Here is a 17,003-nt window from a genome sequence, read left to right on the forward strand (position 1 = left end):
TAATTAGGTTTAATTTTCTACATATGTCATTGTTTTACTACTTTCTTGCATGTTATTTTCATTACAATGAATCACTGAGAATAATTTATTCAATGGGATTTAGCATACCACCTTAACCCCAAGTACCACTACAATAGGAGGTTGGGCAACAACAATGACTTAAAGAGGGTGGTACATGACATGTATGAGAAGAATTCCTGAAAAGTCCAGGTAAATCAAACTTTTTGAATGAGGTGTAGATTGTTGTATTCATTTGTTCTCAAGTTCTGTGATTTTCTAGCATATAAATACTTGAGAAATTATGATAATTTTATTGGATAGATTGTAATGTTCTAACATGAGAGGGGCCAATATTGGAAAGAATTTGCAATCAGGTCTAGAACGATGATGATGCCATATAACTTGTAGCATCATGTAGCAAGTTTTCCTGTTTCCTAATTATCTATTAGGCACATGGCATTTCTATGGAACCAACAAATGATCAAAATCATTTTGTAGGTGAGTTGTAGTCCTTTTGCATGAGCAACTGCCAGACCCTGCAGCGCTTAACAGTCTACATACTTACACAAATAGTATCATCATCATCGTGTGAGCAGAACACGTTTCACACAAAAGAGTTGAATAGGTTGTGCATGAGAGGTTCTGAATCTCGTGTTTTGCCACTACAACATCAAGCTGCAAGCATGCTACGGGAAAACGAAGATGGAGTCGCAGATAAGGATGCACTCGACTTGATAATGATCGGCCACTAGGCACATCTAAAGGGGGAGAAGCGGGAGGACCTACTTTACAAGTGGGTTAAGTCAGTTGACCTAGACGGTATCGATGGATGTCCTGATCCGAGGGCAACTAGCAAAGCAAAAATCGCAAGGCATTGATGTAGCTGTAGTTGTTATCTTAGAAAGACAGGCAGCACCCCAGGAGTGCGACTCTTTTGACCCGCTGACACAAGGAGACCGCCGGACATCAGGATCATGTGACACAGGTGTTAGAATCACTCTTTGCTGATTAATGGATCAATTGCAAATATTGTAGAGTACAAGGTGAAATTGATCACCTAGAATTAGTATTTATTCGTATTTCCACATCCTAGTTCTATTTCGCCTTGGTGCTTCAATAGGATGTCAACAGGCTGGTCTGGGCTGGATAAAGGTCAACCAGAGCTCAGGTCATTAAGAAATTTCTACATGTATGCTACTGGTATCAGTATGAGATACATTATTAACATTATGGCCCATGTCAAGCCCACTCCAACCCAACCCAAATATGCCAATTAGCTTGACCCAAGCTTGGCCCAATCACAAACCGAGCCTCAACTTTTAGATCCAACCGGACAATACTACAAGTTCCGACCTGAGCCTAATCCGAGATCAGCCAGGCCCGAAGATTCAATAGACTGGCCCAACCCATTGACATCCTAATAGACATCTTGTGGGAGTTTAAATGGCAAAAGCTACTGTTGTGAGTCCTTACAAATCTAAATGTTTTCGATGTTTCCTTTTACTTCTACGTGCTTTCCTTTTATTTGAGAAAAGTAAATGGTGATTGAAGTTGATACTATAAGAACATTACCATATGGGGTGTGCACATGTGATGAACAGAATGGACCCTGCTTGGAGTTCATATGGACTTACTATCATTACCATCTTGATGTTTGTACATCTAGATATTTTATCATTTATGAACACATTTGCTAAAACTATGTATCAGTGGTTCCCTGCTAGTCTTTGCAGCCAACTGCTTAAGCATGCCCTTTCCACATCTGTTCTGTTGGCGGTACATGTGTGCCTTGTTGCCAACTCAAGGGGCTATGTCTATCGCCAGTTATAAGGAAATTCCATGTTTTGTAGTCAACAGTATTGTCTGCAAACTACCCCTCCATACCCTCCTTCTCTTTCTTCCTCTTTGGGGTGTGCACGTAATTGGATTTCAGGTTAATAATTGGTGGGATCATATTGGCATGTGAGTGTTATGTGAGCCTATTATGGCCAGTTCCAGAGCCCAGGTAAGAGAGGAAGGCCAACGCAAAAACTTATCCAGTCTACCTTTTGAAAGTTGACCCAAACTGCTGGGAGAAAGACTAAGATGATGGGATGATCACACGTTAAAACTATAATACAATCCTCGCGGGTTGATCGACTTTCATCACCTAGCATATAGTAGTGGTCAATAGTTTTTAGTTGAATAATTGACGTGAGTTGGAAATTATGCTTAATCAATACTTCCTCTCAGCTTTCCTCAAATTCCCTTCTTTTTTTGTAAAATTTTGGAAGTAACCTGAAAATTTTTACAATTTACATGTAATTTACAACTCAATTAGAATCAACTGCATAACAATGTGATTTTAATTTTCAAAACACGGGATCATACACAGTACACATCCATCTGTTTACAGTAAATCGTGGCTTAGGATCCCCTCATGAAACCAAAGAGTAACTGCAGAATATCCAACTAATGCTGAGTTCAAGGAGACCCTAAAACCATGGATTTATTTTATTTTATTTTATTTATTTATTCGAAAATATAATTAAAATGTTATTAACACTACAACAATGGACTGGTTACAGATAATAACAGAACAGTAGCAACAATGATCAGTTCAATGGAAACCATAACAGAGTTGCAGAATATGTCATCACAAAATGGTGAAGGACATATTTGTAATGGCAAGCCATTAAAATGCTAAGTGAAGAAAAACTTCAAAAAGTATACCTGGTCATAAAGAAGGCTAGCCTTATCAAAGCGCTTCCGGGCTTCCTGCCACAACAAAAGATTCCTCAAAGCATTCTATAAGGTCCTTACCACATAAGCTTACATGCATGAGAAGATCAGCTAGGAGCGATGAAAGCCTAAACATATGAGGATATTTTGATGTGGGACAGAGCAGAAAAATCTAAGCCTCTATATAACATGAGGTAATGAAAACATCCAGTTTGAACATTCTCTTCAACATTGTACTCAAAAACTCCTTGAGAGGCTTCAGAAGCCAGTGCATGACTCGTTCACAGTACATAAATCCTCTAGATATTCATTTTTTTAATTTTATTTTTTTAAAAAGCAAGCAAAGAAATAACTAAAAACACGCTGTAAATTTCCAAATAAGACATGAGAATATCCTTCAACTAACATCGAAAAGAAAATTTAGCCAATTTACTATTTTGAATCACAAGGCATATATATGTGAGTATTGTGGATGGTATGCTTTTGTGTGCGTGCATGCAAGGGGGAGCGGTAATTATCCAAAACGGTCAACTGTATGGGAAATTCATATATATTAGAGCTGTGTGGGGCCCTTTGTGGTATTTGTGTGCCATCCAACCATGAACCATCAACCAATCCCCCCGGGCGCAACGTGAAGCCCAAATATCAGCCTGATCCAAATCTTTGGTGAGCAACAACTCGGAACAATGGAGTGGGGGACGCCAACCACGGAAACTTTAGTGTTCGAAATATCAGTATCGCATTACGTTTCGCATCCTTGGGATACAGATACATATTGGTTATCGCATGGGATATATTGTTTTTAAAGGGTAATTTATTGCACTTCTTGGGAAACATTGGGAAAATGGTTGTATTTTTCAATGAAACTTCAGAGATTGTTAAAAAATACCTAAATACACACTTTTAAATCATAACATCTCAAAAAAAGAAGTGCGCATAATTGGTTTCCTTTGTATAGGGTCCTAAGCTATGTGTTGTCTGACTAAACTAATACAGCTATTTTCAAATTGAATGCATAACATCTAGAGTGTATGTAATGATCATTTCATCAAACACTCCTAAATACTATGAAATTAGACTTAATTGACAGCGGGTTGGAGGGGAATTTGATATAAAAAAAATTATATTTTAATAGTTTTTTATTAATATTTAATTAAAAATTATTTTTATTTTTCAAAAATTGACAAGAACTTAACAAATCAGCAAATCAGCCCTCATACATGCTTGATTTCATGTTTAGAGTGCAACATTGCAATCAATTTGGGAGAAATTGAGAAATTTTTTAATTTTCCCCAAACCAAACCATCTACACTCAATTTTCGAAATTAGAGCGTATGTGATGACATTTCATCAAATATTCTTAAATACTTTGAAATTAGTCTCAATTGATAACTAGTTGAAGGAAAATTTTGAAATTGTTTTTTTTTTTTTAAAATGGAGATTGAAATCAAAGCTCCAACTCCATGATTTTTCATGCAAAACATGAAGAACCAACGGATTTATAACCATTTGACACTGATTTAATAAAATTTCAACAAAAAAAAAAAAAAGGATCAAAATTGAAAATGCAAACCGGATCAAACATGTGGGATATATCGGCACTACCTGCGCGTTTCGTATCGCACTGGTGGTATACAAGATATATCGTGGGATATATCAGCCGATATCGTCGATATTTAAAACATTGGCTATGGCACATCCGCAGATGGGGTTCAGAGGTTAGGAACTTAGGACAGTCTAGCTTGCCTTGAAAAAGTCATGTGTACTGTTGAAGAGTCACCACCATTTGAAAAAATGCTGGTGAATTATCATAGCCTAGCCCATAAAAAGTAGGTGTCCCAACAGACTGCTTCAGTTCCAAATTACCTACGTGCCCTTTTTTTTGTTTGGAACCCTTCCCATGTCCTTCAATGATAGAGTTTTAACAATTCTAAAACTAATTGCATGCAATTTTTGCTCCTGACTTCCATGTGTAAAAATGGAGCATCATGCTGCTACTCTGTTATATATAGCTACATTACAAATGAAGCAAAGCAGCAACATATTTTGGTGGAAAGCAGGGAAGCATCTATTTAAAATTTTCTAGAAAGTATAAGAAGCTAGGAAGCAGGAGCAGGAGTCTAAAGCAGAAGCGGCACCTGGGTTAGGGCCTTTAATGGTTCGGGTTTGGGTCCAAGTGTACCCATACCCAACCACTTCAGTTCCCAGGTCCTGTCAGCTAGGGTCCAACCAAGTTCCAGGTCTTATATTTGAGATTATGGCCTGGAACCAGCCAGGTTTTGCTACCCACTAGGTCTTTTAAATCAAGTATGGGTGGACAGGGTTTGGGTCGGTTAAGGTTCAGGTTTTGGATTGTGCAAAATCTTCAAACTTACATTTTTCAAATGATCCTAGCCATCCAATTAGCATGCTGAGAAAAAGCCTACAGCAAGTAAAACCAAATGGAAGATGCTAGTCATGAAATCTTTGAATCTTGCTGTGTTTTTTTCCGTTTATTTCTAGCCACTGATCAAAGAGTTACATCTGGGATATTTTTGAGAAACACCTCATCCACAACCATAAGAATAACATCTGGATGACAGAGACGTGGGTCCATTTTGCATGTCAAGACACTTCACTTTCTGATACATCAGGATCCCATTGATGACTCCATAACAAACAAGCATAGGATTAACATATTTTCGTCGAAAAGAGTCTTCATCTACCATTTAGGGAAATGATAGAGTTGGGAAATTATGTGATCCTCAACCCCTCGGGTTTTCAATTTGTACAAGTTGGGCTAATGGGTCAGTGGTCCGAACCGCTTGTAAGGTGGGCCCACAATGAGTGGACAGTGTCCCAAAAAAAAAAAAAAAAAATCGTCCATTTACAATCATAACCCATCAATTGGTTGACTGCCAAAAGTAGTGTTAAGAAAAAGAAATACAACTGGCCACATTTAACTTGAAAAAATGCTTGGAGTTTCAATGGACAAGATCATCCAATCTGAAATAAAATTGGGTCATAGCCCATATGCAGTACAGCTCTTTAGAACTATGGTCTATATCACTGAAATATGGGCTCCGGTATGTTAGAGCTGAGTGGAACTCAGAAAAGCATCACTTCTTTATGGTGGAAATGATGCTGTGGGACATCAATAGCAATACATATTCAATTCCACACATGGGGAATCTTTAGAAGCACGGACTTCAAAGAAGCAGAGAGATTAGATGGGCCAGCTTCTCATCACCATCAAATCCCAGTATCAATTATAGTACCATTTTCCTTCCTGTTTTAGAGTGAGATGGGAGTTCATGTGATTAGCGATCTCTATTGGTTCATAAAGTGGAGCTTACATGATTAGTGGACAGTTTTAAATTCTGTTCAAATGAATCTGCATGTGCAACCCATCCGATGGATGGGTTGGATCTTGTACATGTGTGCTAATTTGGCACACAGATGGAGTGTAGATGGGCTCCCATGTACATGCTCAACTGATTAGCAAAGTTCTCAATAGAAAACAGCCCACACCAAATAATACATGAAACTAAAAAGCACCCTATTTTTTTAAAGAGATAACAGCCACTTTATTGAAAAGGTTGCACCGAATGAGCAAAGAATACATCACCAAACAGACAAAATCAAACAAAAAGAGCAACCGAAGTGGCCTTTACATAGATAACCCAACTGCTATTAGATCCTTCACTTTTTTAATTAGCTCATCAGCCCCCACCCAAACATTTCCAAAACAACACCCATTTCTAGCCCCCCAAATAGCCCATAAGCCATAATGAGCAGTCTCCAAATAGCTTCTCTGTATTTCCCCACTCCACCATGCCATGCCCAAAGAAGATCCTCCGCCGACAACGGCATCACCCAATCCATCTAAAACAAAGAAAGGAACCCCACACCTTTCTGGCGAAGGAACAGTGGATGAAGAGGTGGTCGATCGACTCCTCACTGTCCATATACAACAAACAAATATTAGGAAGGATCATGGGCCTTCTCTGCAGATTGTCAATAGTAAGAATTCTCTTATGACACACCAGCCACACAAAAACTGTAACCGGAGAGGAGCACCGTAGAACCAATGATGGAACATATGAAGGGGTAGGCAAAGACTTGGCTCCGAAATCAAACTAAAGAGCAACTTTATGGAGAATCTCCCGGATGGATTTATCACCCAAATAATCAAATCATCCACTTGGTCGTCAAACTAAGAATTCCACAAGACGTCAAAAAGGCCAGCAAACTAACCAATCCCTGCTTCTGATAAGTTACTACAGCAAGGAGGAGCCCACACCACCAAGCCACCAATAACTAAATAACATTCCACCACGACAACAAAGCGACCAGGAGCAAGGCAAGCAATTCTCTAAAAAAGAACTTGGAGCACAAGATCGACACACCAGACATCGACCCAAAAACAAATGCGGAGCCCATTCCCAAGGGCAAAAGGCATACCCCCATGGACAATGTGCTCGGTTGCCGCAACCACTTTCCCAATAGCCGAGGCCCTATACAGCGAAGAACCCTTAATGAATCACCTGCACTCCTGAGTTCCATACTTAACGGCTACCATCTCACTCCATAGTCTTTCCTCTTCCACTCATCTCCAAATCCACTTCCCAAGTAACATTGTATTCATGTCCCCCAAGGGTTTAATTCCCGCCCCTCATTTGATCAACTTGCACAACCCATCCCATTTGAGAAAATGAAACCTTTTCCCTTCAATAGTGCCCTTCCATCGAAAGTCGTGCCTCAACCTTTCAAGTCTCAGTAGCACTGACTTCAGGCTTTTAAAAAGAGACAAAGTGATGGGCATATTGGAGAAAGTCGTCTTAATGAGGGTTAAGCAGCTTCCCAATGAAAGATAATGGCATTTCCAACAAGCAAGCCTCCCAATAAAAAGCACCCTTATAACTAAGTAGAGACCCAGCCCGATTGAAGTTAGCCGGGCACCCGACGGATGCCCAAGACCTGACCCGACCCGACCTGACCCAATTTTCAAACGGGTCAATTTCCCGAACCTGATCCAACCCTGATTCTAAGACTGGGTCTAAAAAATAAACCCAAACTCGTTCCAATACGGGTCAGGTCCTCTGGGTACCCATTAACACCCCTAACCTGGGCAGCACATTCATACAACACAATTAAGCTCTGTTGTCCACGAATTCATCATTCATCTGCAAAGGGAAGCTCTTGAGACTTCCTATGAGTTGGTGCCTGCAAATGCAAATGCCCTCACCCCCTCTTTTCTGCAACCCACGAAGTTGTTTCCCCCCACATGAAAATACTCTTTCACACATAACCTAAGGCATTATAGAAGGTAAGTTTCCCAAACTTGAGCTAATGATGAGTAATTGGATGCCGTGGTGGAGCAGGTACAAATGTCCACGCAGAGCACTAGATCACATGTCCCACCTTGGAGCAGGTGTGATATGGATTAGAGATCAAGTTGCCAATTTGGAACCTCAAGAGGCTCATAGTAACTCTTGAAGAAAAAACAAAAAGAATGGAAAACATTGCAACTCCCTGATAAATAGTGTGTTCTCTCATCAATTTCAAACAGGATGCATACTATTGTTTTACTTATAGCTAATTGTAGCGGAACTCCCACATGCCAGTGTATTCTACTGATACTAGAAATTCCTAGTCACATTAAGATTCACCAGGGTACATTTTTCTTTCATTCTACATTGAATACTTTGACATTGGAAGTTGTAATGCATGCAATGTTGTACCTTGACATCATGTAAATCCAAGTTGACGAATTGCAGCAATCTGTCATTTAGCACGTGCTCAACCTGACAAAAGCAGTTCAAAGGTATCACCAATTGCTAGCAACTACAAGAAAAAAAATATTTCACAAATAATTTAATGAAGAACCAATATGTAGGGTCATGGTTCAAAATTCTTCTTCTTCTTCTTCTTTCTTTTTCTTTTTTTAGTCAATATCCACAATGATACTGATATTCTGAATCTTGAGCGGCATAAATTCAAGGATACCATAGTAAGCAATTCAAATTAAATAATCAAGTAAGTCTGCACATTCTCAAACACAAACAACTCTAGGGCAATGGAGTGTAGAAATATGGACAGACATTGCAAAGTAACAAAGCAAGAGATAATTAAAATTGTGATCAACGACCCATGATTACATAATTTTGTGATTTTAAGTTCATTTCTCAATCATATTCTAAATGAAAAAGGCATAAAAAATTATTCACCAACAAGCCACTGCATAGAAGGCACTTTGGATATATGATCAAGCATATTGGTCACTGAACTAAAACATACTGCTCGCGGGCAGGGGGGAGAGGTGATCAGGTATTGCAGTTCACAAATGCCAACAGAAAGATGTAATGTTTTTTATAATACAATAAATTGATATTCCAACACCATGGATATATACAATTTTTGTTCCTGCGAATCTTCTAAATAGGTTTTAGTCCTACAGTCCAATACACTCCTAATTCTTCAATCCTCAGTACTCGCAACACTATTCCCAGATCTGGAGAAGAGAAATCTCAAAACATTTATAGACTGCCAACCCTCAGCGCCACTTTTCTCTTGGGCTGGAGAGAAGCCTAGTGTAGATTACATGGGCAGTGACTCCTTTTTCTGAAGAGGTTCAGGAGATCTCTAGATTGAGGATCAGTGCTTTCACCTTTTAGTTTGGAGTAAACTGATTCAGTAAAGCTTTGATTGTAGCTCAGAATCAACATCGATTTCAGTGAAGCAAATGCTAAGAGTTAAGACAGACCTTAAGTTTGAGACCAAGGTAAAGAGTTGCTTCTGCATCAGTGGTCAAGCAGTCCTGCATCTTTGAACTGAATCCCAAAAATTACTCTAACCCCATCATATCCAACAATGCCACCAGCATTGCCCGTCTTGATTTTAGAGAGAATGACACATTGAGGTTGAGGTCAAATAAGCCCAGCCTCAGGAATTCCACTTCACCAAAGTAATATGATGGCAGCAATAATGTATATGGGTTGGATTCCCATCCTCAGGTAAACAAGTCTCATCAGGGCAGCAAGAGATTTTTGGAGATATAAGTTAACAAAGTTCAGTAACGGATAGCTTAATTTTTCTTTTATTTTCTTTTCTTTTTTTTTTTCTTTTTTTTTAATCAGTAACGTGACATTTTACCAAAAAGAAAATGACATACAGCCCATCATGGCAATGGTACAAGTCCCCAGCATAAACAAATTCGCCATTGACTCCTTACTTTGCAAGAGAATCCACAATATAATTAGCTTCCCTTGGGATCTGATTAAAGGTAATATATGAAGTGCGACAAAACAATCTGATGTTGTTTAGGACAAAAGCAAGAATCAAAGTACATAAATACTTCCCCAAGTCCTATGCAATTGCTCACAAGGAGTCTCCTCCTAAAATAAGTGGGCCCTCAAAGCGACCTAAAAATAGTTTGATCCCTACATTCATCAACATAATTTCAGCTCTATTAGAATTGCCCCATCCCAAGAAAAAGAACAATGGAGCCCAACACAACGCCACCAACCCTTTCGATACCCGTCTCTCTAGGGTTGCCCAGCGAACTGCCATCAACGTTAAGCTTACAGCTGCTGATGTGTGGAGGAGACCAACTCAAAATGCTTAGAGGTCCCCACCGATACTTGTCAATGCATCCTCGCCATTCACAAAGGAGCTCAGATAAAGAACCCTTGGGGCGATATCCAAAGAAGTATCCCCAAAGGCTAGGGAGACCTTAATGTTGTTGATCACTGGTGACAAGGATGATCCTTTATCTTCAAAAATTCTTCTATTTCTCTCTTTCCAGACTCCCCATATTATTGCATGAGGTATGGAGGGCGATGTTTAGGTCCTTGGGAAATCCCCAATTCAAGGGATGTAATTGGGAAGATATTTTGGGTTTACTTGGGAGCTATGGTTCTATGTAAATGAGGAAGAAGTTGGATGATTTCTCATCATCCCTTTTCCCCTCTCTTTGTAGCCTTTGTCCCATTTAAAGTTTAAGAAAATTCTCTCATGTTCAAAATAAAAATTTACAAGAAAAAAATGCATGAGGTTGCATTCTCCATAGGGCTTTACCACAAGGTTTGACAGGGCCATTCATCCACCTTCCATAATCCCATGGAGAGACCCAACTAACTTCAAAGAGGTGACCTATCGACTTGGATCTTCTTGCACATTGTACATATATAACATATTAGGCCCGTACCAGCTTCATTTTTAAACATTATATATCAGCCATAAGAATTTTATTAGTGACCACCATCCACGTAAGTCCTAATGGGGGTTCCTATTCCCAAACCTTCGACTAGGTCGGGTTAGTAGAAGCTTGCAGGTATAATGCCTTAAAATACGATTTTGTCGAAAAGGAACCGTCAAGAGATGGGGAACAAATCATATCATCTTAATCAAAGGGAAATGGGGAACAACATCGATCCATATAAAAGATCAAGGAGCTCCATTGACATCAATTTCAATATACTGAAAATTCCTACAAAGTTGAACAGACCACAGCACCTTCTTTATGATTATTTCATAGAAATCTTTAACCAAAGTGTTATCACCAAAAGAAGGAAAAGATGAGGAATTTTTTCTACCAGCATCGAATCATCTACTCACACTTCCTCCCAAAATCTGATTCTTTCACCATTTCTCCCCTTGAATCTTACATTGTCCATTAATATGGGGCCAACCCTCTTGTTTAAATTTCCAAACTTGCAATGGCCTTCCATATGAAAAAGACGGTTTTCCCCTAGATACCCCACCTAGGTACCGAAGCCTACCTAGTGCCCCATATTTAGGTGCAATTACTCCTCTCCATAGAGCTTCTTGATCTTTGCCAAATTGCCACCACCGTTTGGCTAATGCTGCCTGATTTTTCTCCTTTATCTAAACAATACCAGTACCTCCTCTTGGCTTTTGCACCTCGTTCCAGTTCATGAGATGGTATTTGTAGCCTTCCCTATAGATAAGAAATCTCTTCATATTTTTCCCAATTTGTTTGTGTAACAATCTGGTTACTATTGGAGTCTCCACTCATGGCTCAGTGGTAAACAGCGAGTGTTTCCACTCTAAGGTCATGGGTTCGAGAACCCATGTGCGTGGGGGGGTGTAAGAGTGTGTGTGTTCTCACTTTTCAAAAAAAAAAAAAAAACAATCCTGTTACTGTTGATACCAGAAAGGAGTTATTGTAGATACAATCAAGGACTGAAATCTCATTAAAGGGAAATTCAAACCTCTTGTTCCCATAAGAGAGAGAACAACATCTCCTAAGAACTTTAAAATTCCATTCCTAATCATAAAGATGCTTACATGGTATATTTATCTCCATAGGACTCATATTCCCATCTTAGTAACAACTCATAACAATCCATAACAACCCAAGATTTCCCTAATCTCCTAAGTATCCTTTGGTAACCACCCAGATCTTACTTGATGCGAACATCAGTGGTGCACCCTTTAGAGTATACCAGAGGAAGAGGCGTCACCGACAAAGTATCGGAGCAAAGGAGTTGATGTAGATGGACGTTGGGTCCATCAGACCCATTTTCTGACGCGCTACGAGTGCAGGAGCGACATGACTGCACTCTGACCATAGATCCATGGGTTGAATTTCACACTCTACCACATAGGCGTTTTAGTTTTAGGCGTTTTTGTTATTTTCCTTATTTCAGGGGCTTTATTGCACTTTCTTTACTTATCATCTTTTCTTGTTATTTTTCTTATTTTCAGAGGCTTTAGTGCACTTTTACTTTTTCCATAGCTTATATATAGGTTGTGAGAAACCCTGTTTTCATTATTATTAAATGACTAGAAATTCGTCTCTTTTCTTCCTCTTTATTTAAGATATTAAGGTTTCAAGATTAGCCCTTGGGTGTTGAGGATTCCATCCCGATTTCAGGTTTCCTTCTTTCTAGATCTTCGAGGTGCAAGAAAAGGTAAGAATCATCCTCCTTTTCTTTTGACGACAAAATGACATGTACTTTCTTCATCTCGAACCCTTCATTCTTCACCCCTTTTGTTCCTCTCTGGATATTCCCTTTCTAGTTTGAACGGAAAAGAGGGATGGTTAGTCAGTAGAATCAAATCCAAACTTGAGTATGGACTACCTTATGCTAGATCTGGGATATAATCATATCCCTAGGTCCTCCCTTTTTACCGTTTACACGATTTTATGCTAAGGAGCATGATCCTGACAAAATGACCTCATCTTTGTTTTGAAATTTACCTAATCCCATTGACTGAAAACGGTTAGTCAATTAGTGTATTTATTTGAACATTCTTTAACCTGATTATACATGCATCTAGGATTAGGTCATCACATGTCCCTGCATCATTACTTTATTCAAAAGTCTCAATTCAAATTCAAAAGAAAACTAACTCTTCAAATTCAAAGGAAAACTAACTCAAATTCAAAGAAAACTAACTCTTCCTCCTATCCACATGTGGGATTGTAATAGTTTGCCACTTTGGTGGTGATTTTGAATATGGAGAAAGAGCATTGGAAATTAGTGAGATTTTTTTTCAAATCTCCACCACTGGTTCCCAAATTGCCAATGTCTTTGCGTTAACACCAAGGGGAAGCCCTGAATATTTTATTCAAGGTATTTAAAAACAGTTACGTAATGGCTAGGTTCAGGTCACTATGTGTTACAGCCTTACAGGATCATAAAGACCCATTCCAAATATATATATATATATATATATATATATATATATATATATATATATATATATATATATATATATATATATATATATATAAGATCATTACTGCTCAGTGCCATTATGCACAATAAATTTGGAGAAAAAAAATAACCTTAATTTTTGGAGAGAAAAAAAAAAGTACTTGGATTTAAAATAAAAAATAAAAAATCCTCCTCTCTCTCTCTCTCTCTCTCTCTCACACACACACACACACACACACACACACACACTCAAAAACTGTGCACGTGGCATAAAATTAAATCAAATTAAACTGATTAAAATGTAGGTCTCGTTCTTACTAAGTCACAGTCCTAAAATCAAATTGTTTGAATGATCCTACCATTGATTTACAGAGACTTGTGGGTTGAAATAGAACCACTAGATATATTTCATTCTTCAATGTCCAATAACTGTCCACCAATTTGATAGTCGGATGATGAAATAAGAACAGTTTGAAGCCCATTGCACTAGCAGGATGAGTGCAATAAAATGCAAGAATTCCAGGCCAATCTAGGGGCATTCGAGTGGTCCTCCAAAATCAGTGAAACTAGTTATCCAAATTTAATTTCAAACCTTTCTTCAAATTTCTTGGAGATAAATTTCTTGGCCCTGGGTGTAGCTTCTTCTTTTTTGTCTCCTTGGCCAAAGGTGTGGGCTCTTTCCTCTGCTTTGCTTCTATAATTCTTCGACTATTGGCCCTTTGGAAGTAATAAAAACTTTGTTGATCTTTCCATATATATATATATATATATATATATATATATATATATATATATATATATATTCTCAGAGTTGCATTAGTGGGATGAATGTCATAAATTGCACAAATTTAAGGCCAATTTGGGGGCATTCTAATGGTCTCCTAAATCAGCAATACTATTGATTTGAATTTAATTTCAATTTTTCTTAAATTTTCTTAGGAAAAATAATGCCAAATGCTTACGGATATGCATTAGTGGGATGAGTGCCATAGATTGTATGAATTTGGGGCCAATTTAAGGACATTAGAGTGGTCCCCAAATTGGCAACACTATTCATCCAAATTTCATTTTATTTTTTCTTATAAGTACTTGGGCAAACCATGTCAAATGCTTAGGGACATTAGAGTGGTCCCCAAATTGGCAACACTATTCATCCAAATTTCATTTTATTTTTTCTTATAAGTACTTGGGCAAACCATGTCAAATGCTTAGGGACATTAGAGTGGTCCCCAAATTGGCAACACTATTCATCCAAATTTCATTTTATTTTTTCTTATAAGTACTTGGGCAAACCATGTCAAATGCTTAGGTAAATGCATTAGTTGGATATGTGCCATAGATTGCATGAATAGCGGGCTGATTTGGGGCATTCATGGTCCCATAAACCAGCGACATTATTCATCCAAATTTTATTTTATTTTATTATAATTACTTGGGGATAATAATATCAAATGCTTAACGATATGCATTAGTGGGATGAGTTGCATAGATTGCATGAATTTTGGGTAGATTTTGGGCATCTAAGTGGTCCCCCAAATTGGCGACATTGTTTATCCAAATTTGAACTTCAAATTTTTTAAGTCAATATTACTTGGGGGATGATGTCAAGCGCTTAAGGATATGCATTAGTGGGACGAGTGTCATAGATTGCATTAGTGGGATAAGTGTCATAGATTGCATGAGTTTCAGGCCAATTTGGGAGTACTTAAGTAGTCCTCCAAATTGGAGTAAACATAAGCCTGTCATGTTCATAAAATCATCAAACAACCCAGGACAACATTCTTACCAAAGATTGGATCATTACACCCATAAACGTTTTTTTAGAGAGAGAGAGAAACCATCATAAGATGTTCAAGGGAAAAAAAGAAGAATGTTTCTTATGTAGAAATAATGATGATTGTTGATCATGTTTGTCAAAGATTACTCTTTATTTGATTGTCTAGTTCTATTGGAACCCATTTTTTTAGATTCATAAGTAGTGGTGGGACACATCGGAATCCTTTCGATTTTTGAGGTTTTCCAGTATTTATTCCAAATTTTTTTTCTTCAAAAAATAGACTGTTACCGTAGTGTAGCTGATAAGGACATCACATCACCTACGCCTTTGCGCACATATCAAAGGAGTAGGCGGGCCCCGCTCTGTCTGTGGCTAAGCAAGTATCCGTGTTGAAGACCCCATAGTGCATGTACGAGCATCTAAAAGACCACACACTGGGAAAATACACATGGGTTGTTTTGGAAGTGATTTGGACCATTGGATTTGAGGGACGCGACGATCGAACCGTTGGATTGCATGGATTACATGATCAAGCCGTTGATCGTGGACCATTTCTCATCATAGGACATATATGTTTTAGGATCTAGTTTTATATTTGATTTATGTTTTTGGATACTTTGAGTGATTTTATATGTTTTTTTCTCAGACTAGGGTTATTTTGACTAAAAATACATAAAGCATGGACTATTTTGTAATTTTCTAAAAGCTCTTGAGACTATAAAGGGGGGGTAGAGCTCTCGCTAATGGTGGATTTCGCAAAAAAAAAAAAAAACCTTCTTTGTTTCTTCTTCTTCATGCGATGTGAAGACTTGTTCCATGTGATTTGGAACAAAAATCAATGCGATGCCTATCTTCAATCACAGGAGTGCAAGGATTCCAATTATCCACCTTTGAATCTTCCTTCTTCGTTCGAGATATTTTGTTGAAATGTCATGATCTTCATCCCAAACCATCCAAAACCTTTCCAAACACCTTCTTTCCTTCTTCATTAGCCTCTCCATCAAAACCCCACAATTACGGACCAAATCCAAGCCAACTGTACCCCACACATGTGACCGTACAACCACATGTGCAAGCCCCACGCCTAGTCCATACGGCCCACTTTTCCTTCCCCCTTGCATCTTTGATCCTTCCTTCCAAACCCCCATCATCCATTGTCCAAAACCCTAACCCTAAAATCCCAAATCTCCCAATTTCCCAAATTTCCTAACCCTAGATCTCCAAATCCTTCAATTAACACAAAATCCCTAATTTCCCTACATCCAAAACCCTAATTCACATCTCATAACACCTAAATCTTTCAATCTCTTCATCCAATTCTTAGCCCTAACTTCACCCTTTTCCCCAAACTTCCCTAACACTAGCTTCACCCACACCCAAATCTAGTAAACCCTAGGTAGTATTAGACATACCCCTTTACAATAGGCCTAACCCTATGCTATTTGGATGTCTCTACATCCATTAGATCCTGGTTTTCCATGTTTAATGATCATGTAGGACGATGTTTGACAATTTAAGCTTAAACTATGCATGCTTTTCTTTTAGAATCTTGATATATGTGATGATGTTAGCAGGATAAGTGAATTTCATCAATTAATTTAATTTTGATGATTGATCCCACTCATTATTTGATTTCATGCATTGGTCCTGCATCAGTAGCGATTCAAGGTGACCATTACAACATTGTTTCTGTTATTGAGTGCCTTGATTTTATTGGAAGAGATGAAGCTTTACACCCTAATAAAGTGGCTGGTTCCACTAAATGATTTTGCTCCAATCCTATTATGGCTATATGGAATATTTAGTGAGATTAACACTTTTTTTCTTTTTTCTTTTTT

At 38.3% G+C, this 17,003-nt stretch overlaps 1 protein-coding gene across 3 annotated transcripts in view; it reads right to left on the reverse strand.

Moving 5' to 3' along the window:
* The window catches only part of LOC131239334 (ADP-ribosylation factor GTPase-activating protein AGD3-like), a 60,606-nt gene that overhangs the window by 26,104 nt on the left and 17,499 nt on the right, over positions 1-17,003 (reverse strand). For 2 of the 3 annotated variants that reach the window (XM_058236986.1, XM_058236985.1), the window contains exons 5-6: positions 8,445-8,507; positions 2,713-2,787 (exon numbers count right to left, since the gene is read on the reverse strand). In XM_058236986.1, the coding sequence (XP_058092969.1) occupies positions 2,713-2,787; positions 8,445-8,507 (138 nt within the window). The remainder of the gene's footprint in view (positions 1-2,712; positions 2,788-8,444; positions 8,508-17,003) is intronic. The other variant, XM_058236987.1, reaches the window with a different exon arrangement.

The sequence above is a fragment of the Magnolia sinica genome, chromosome 3 (genome assembly GCF_029962835.1).
Source record: "Magnolia sinica isolate HGM2019 chromosome 3, MsV1, whole genome shotgun sequence".
In the NCBI taxonomy this organism is placed as follows: Eukaryota; Viridiplantae; Streptophyta; class Magnoliopsida; order Magnoliales; family Magnoliaceae; genus Magnolia; species Magnolia sinica.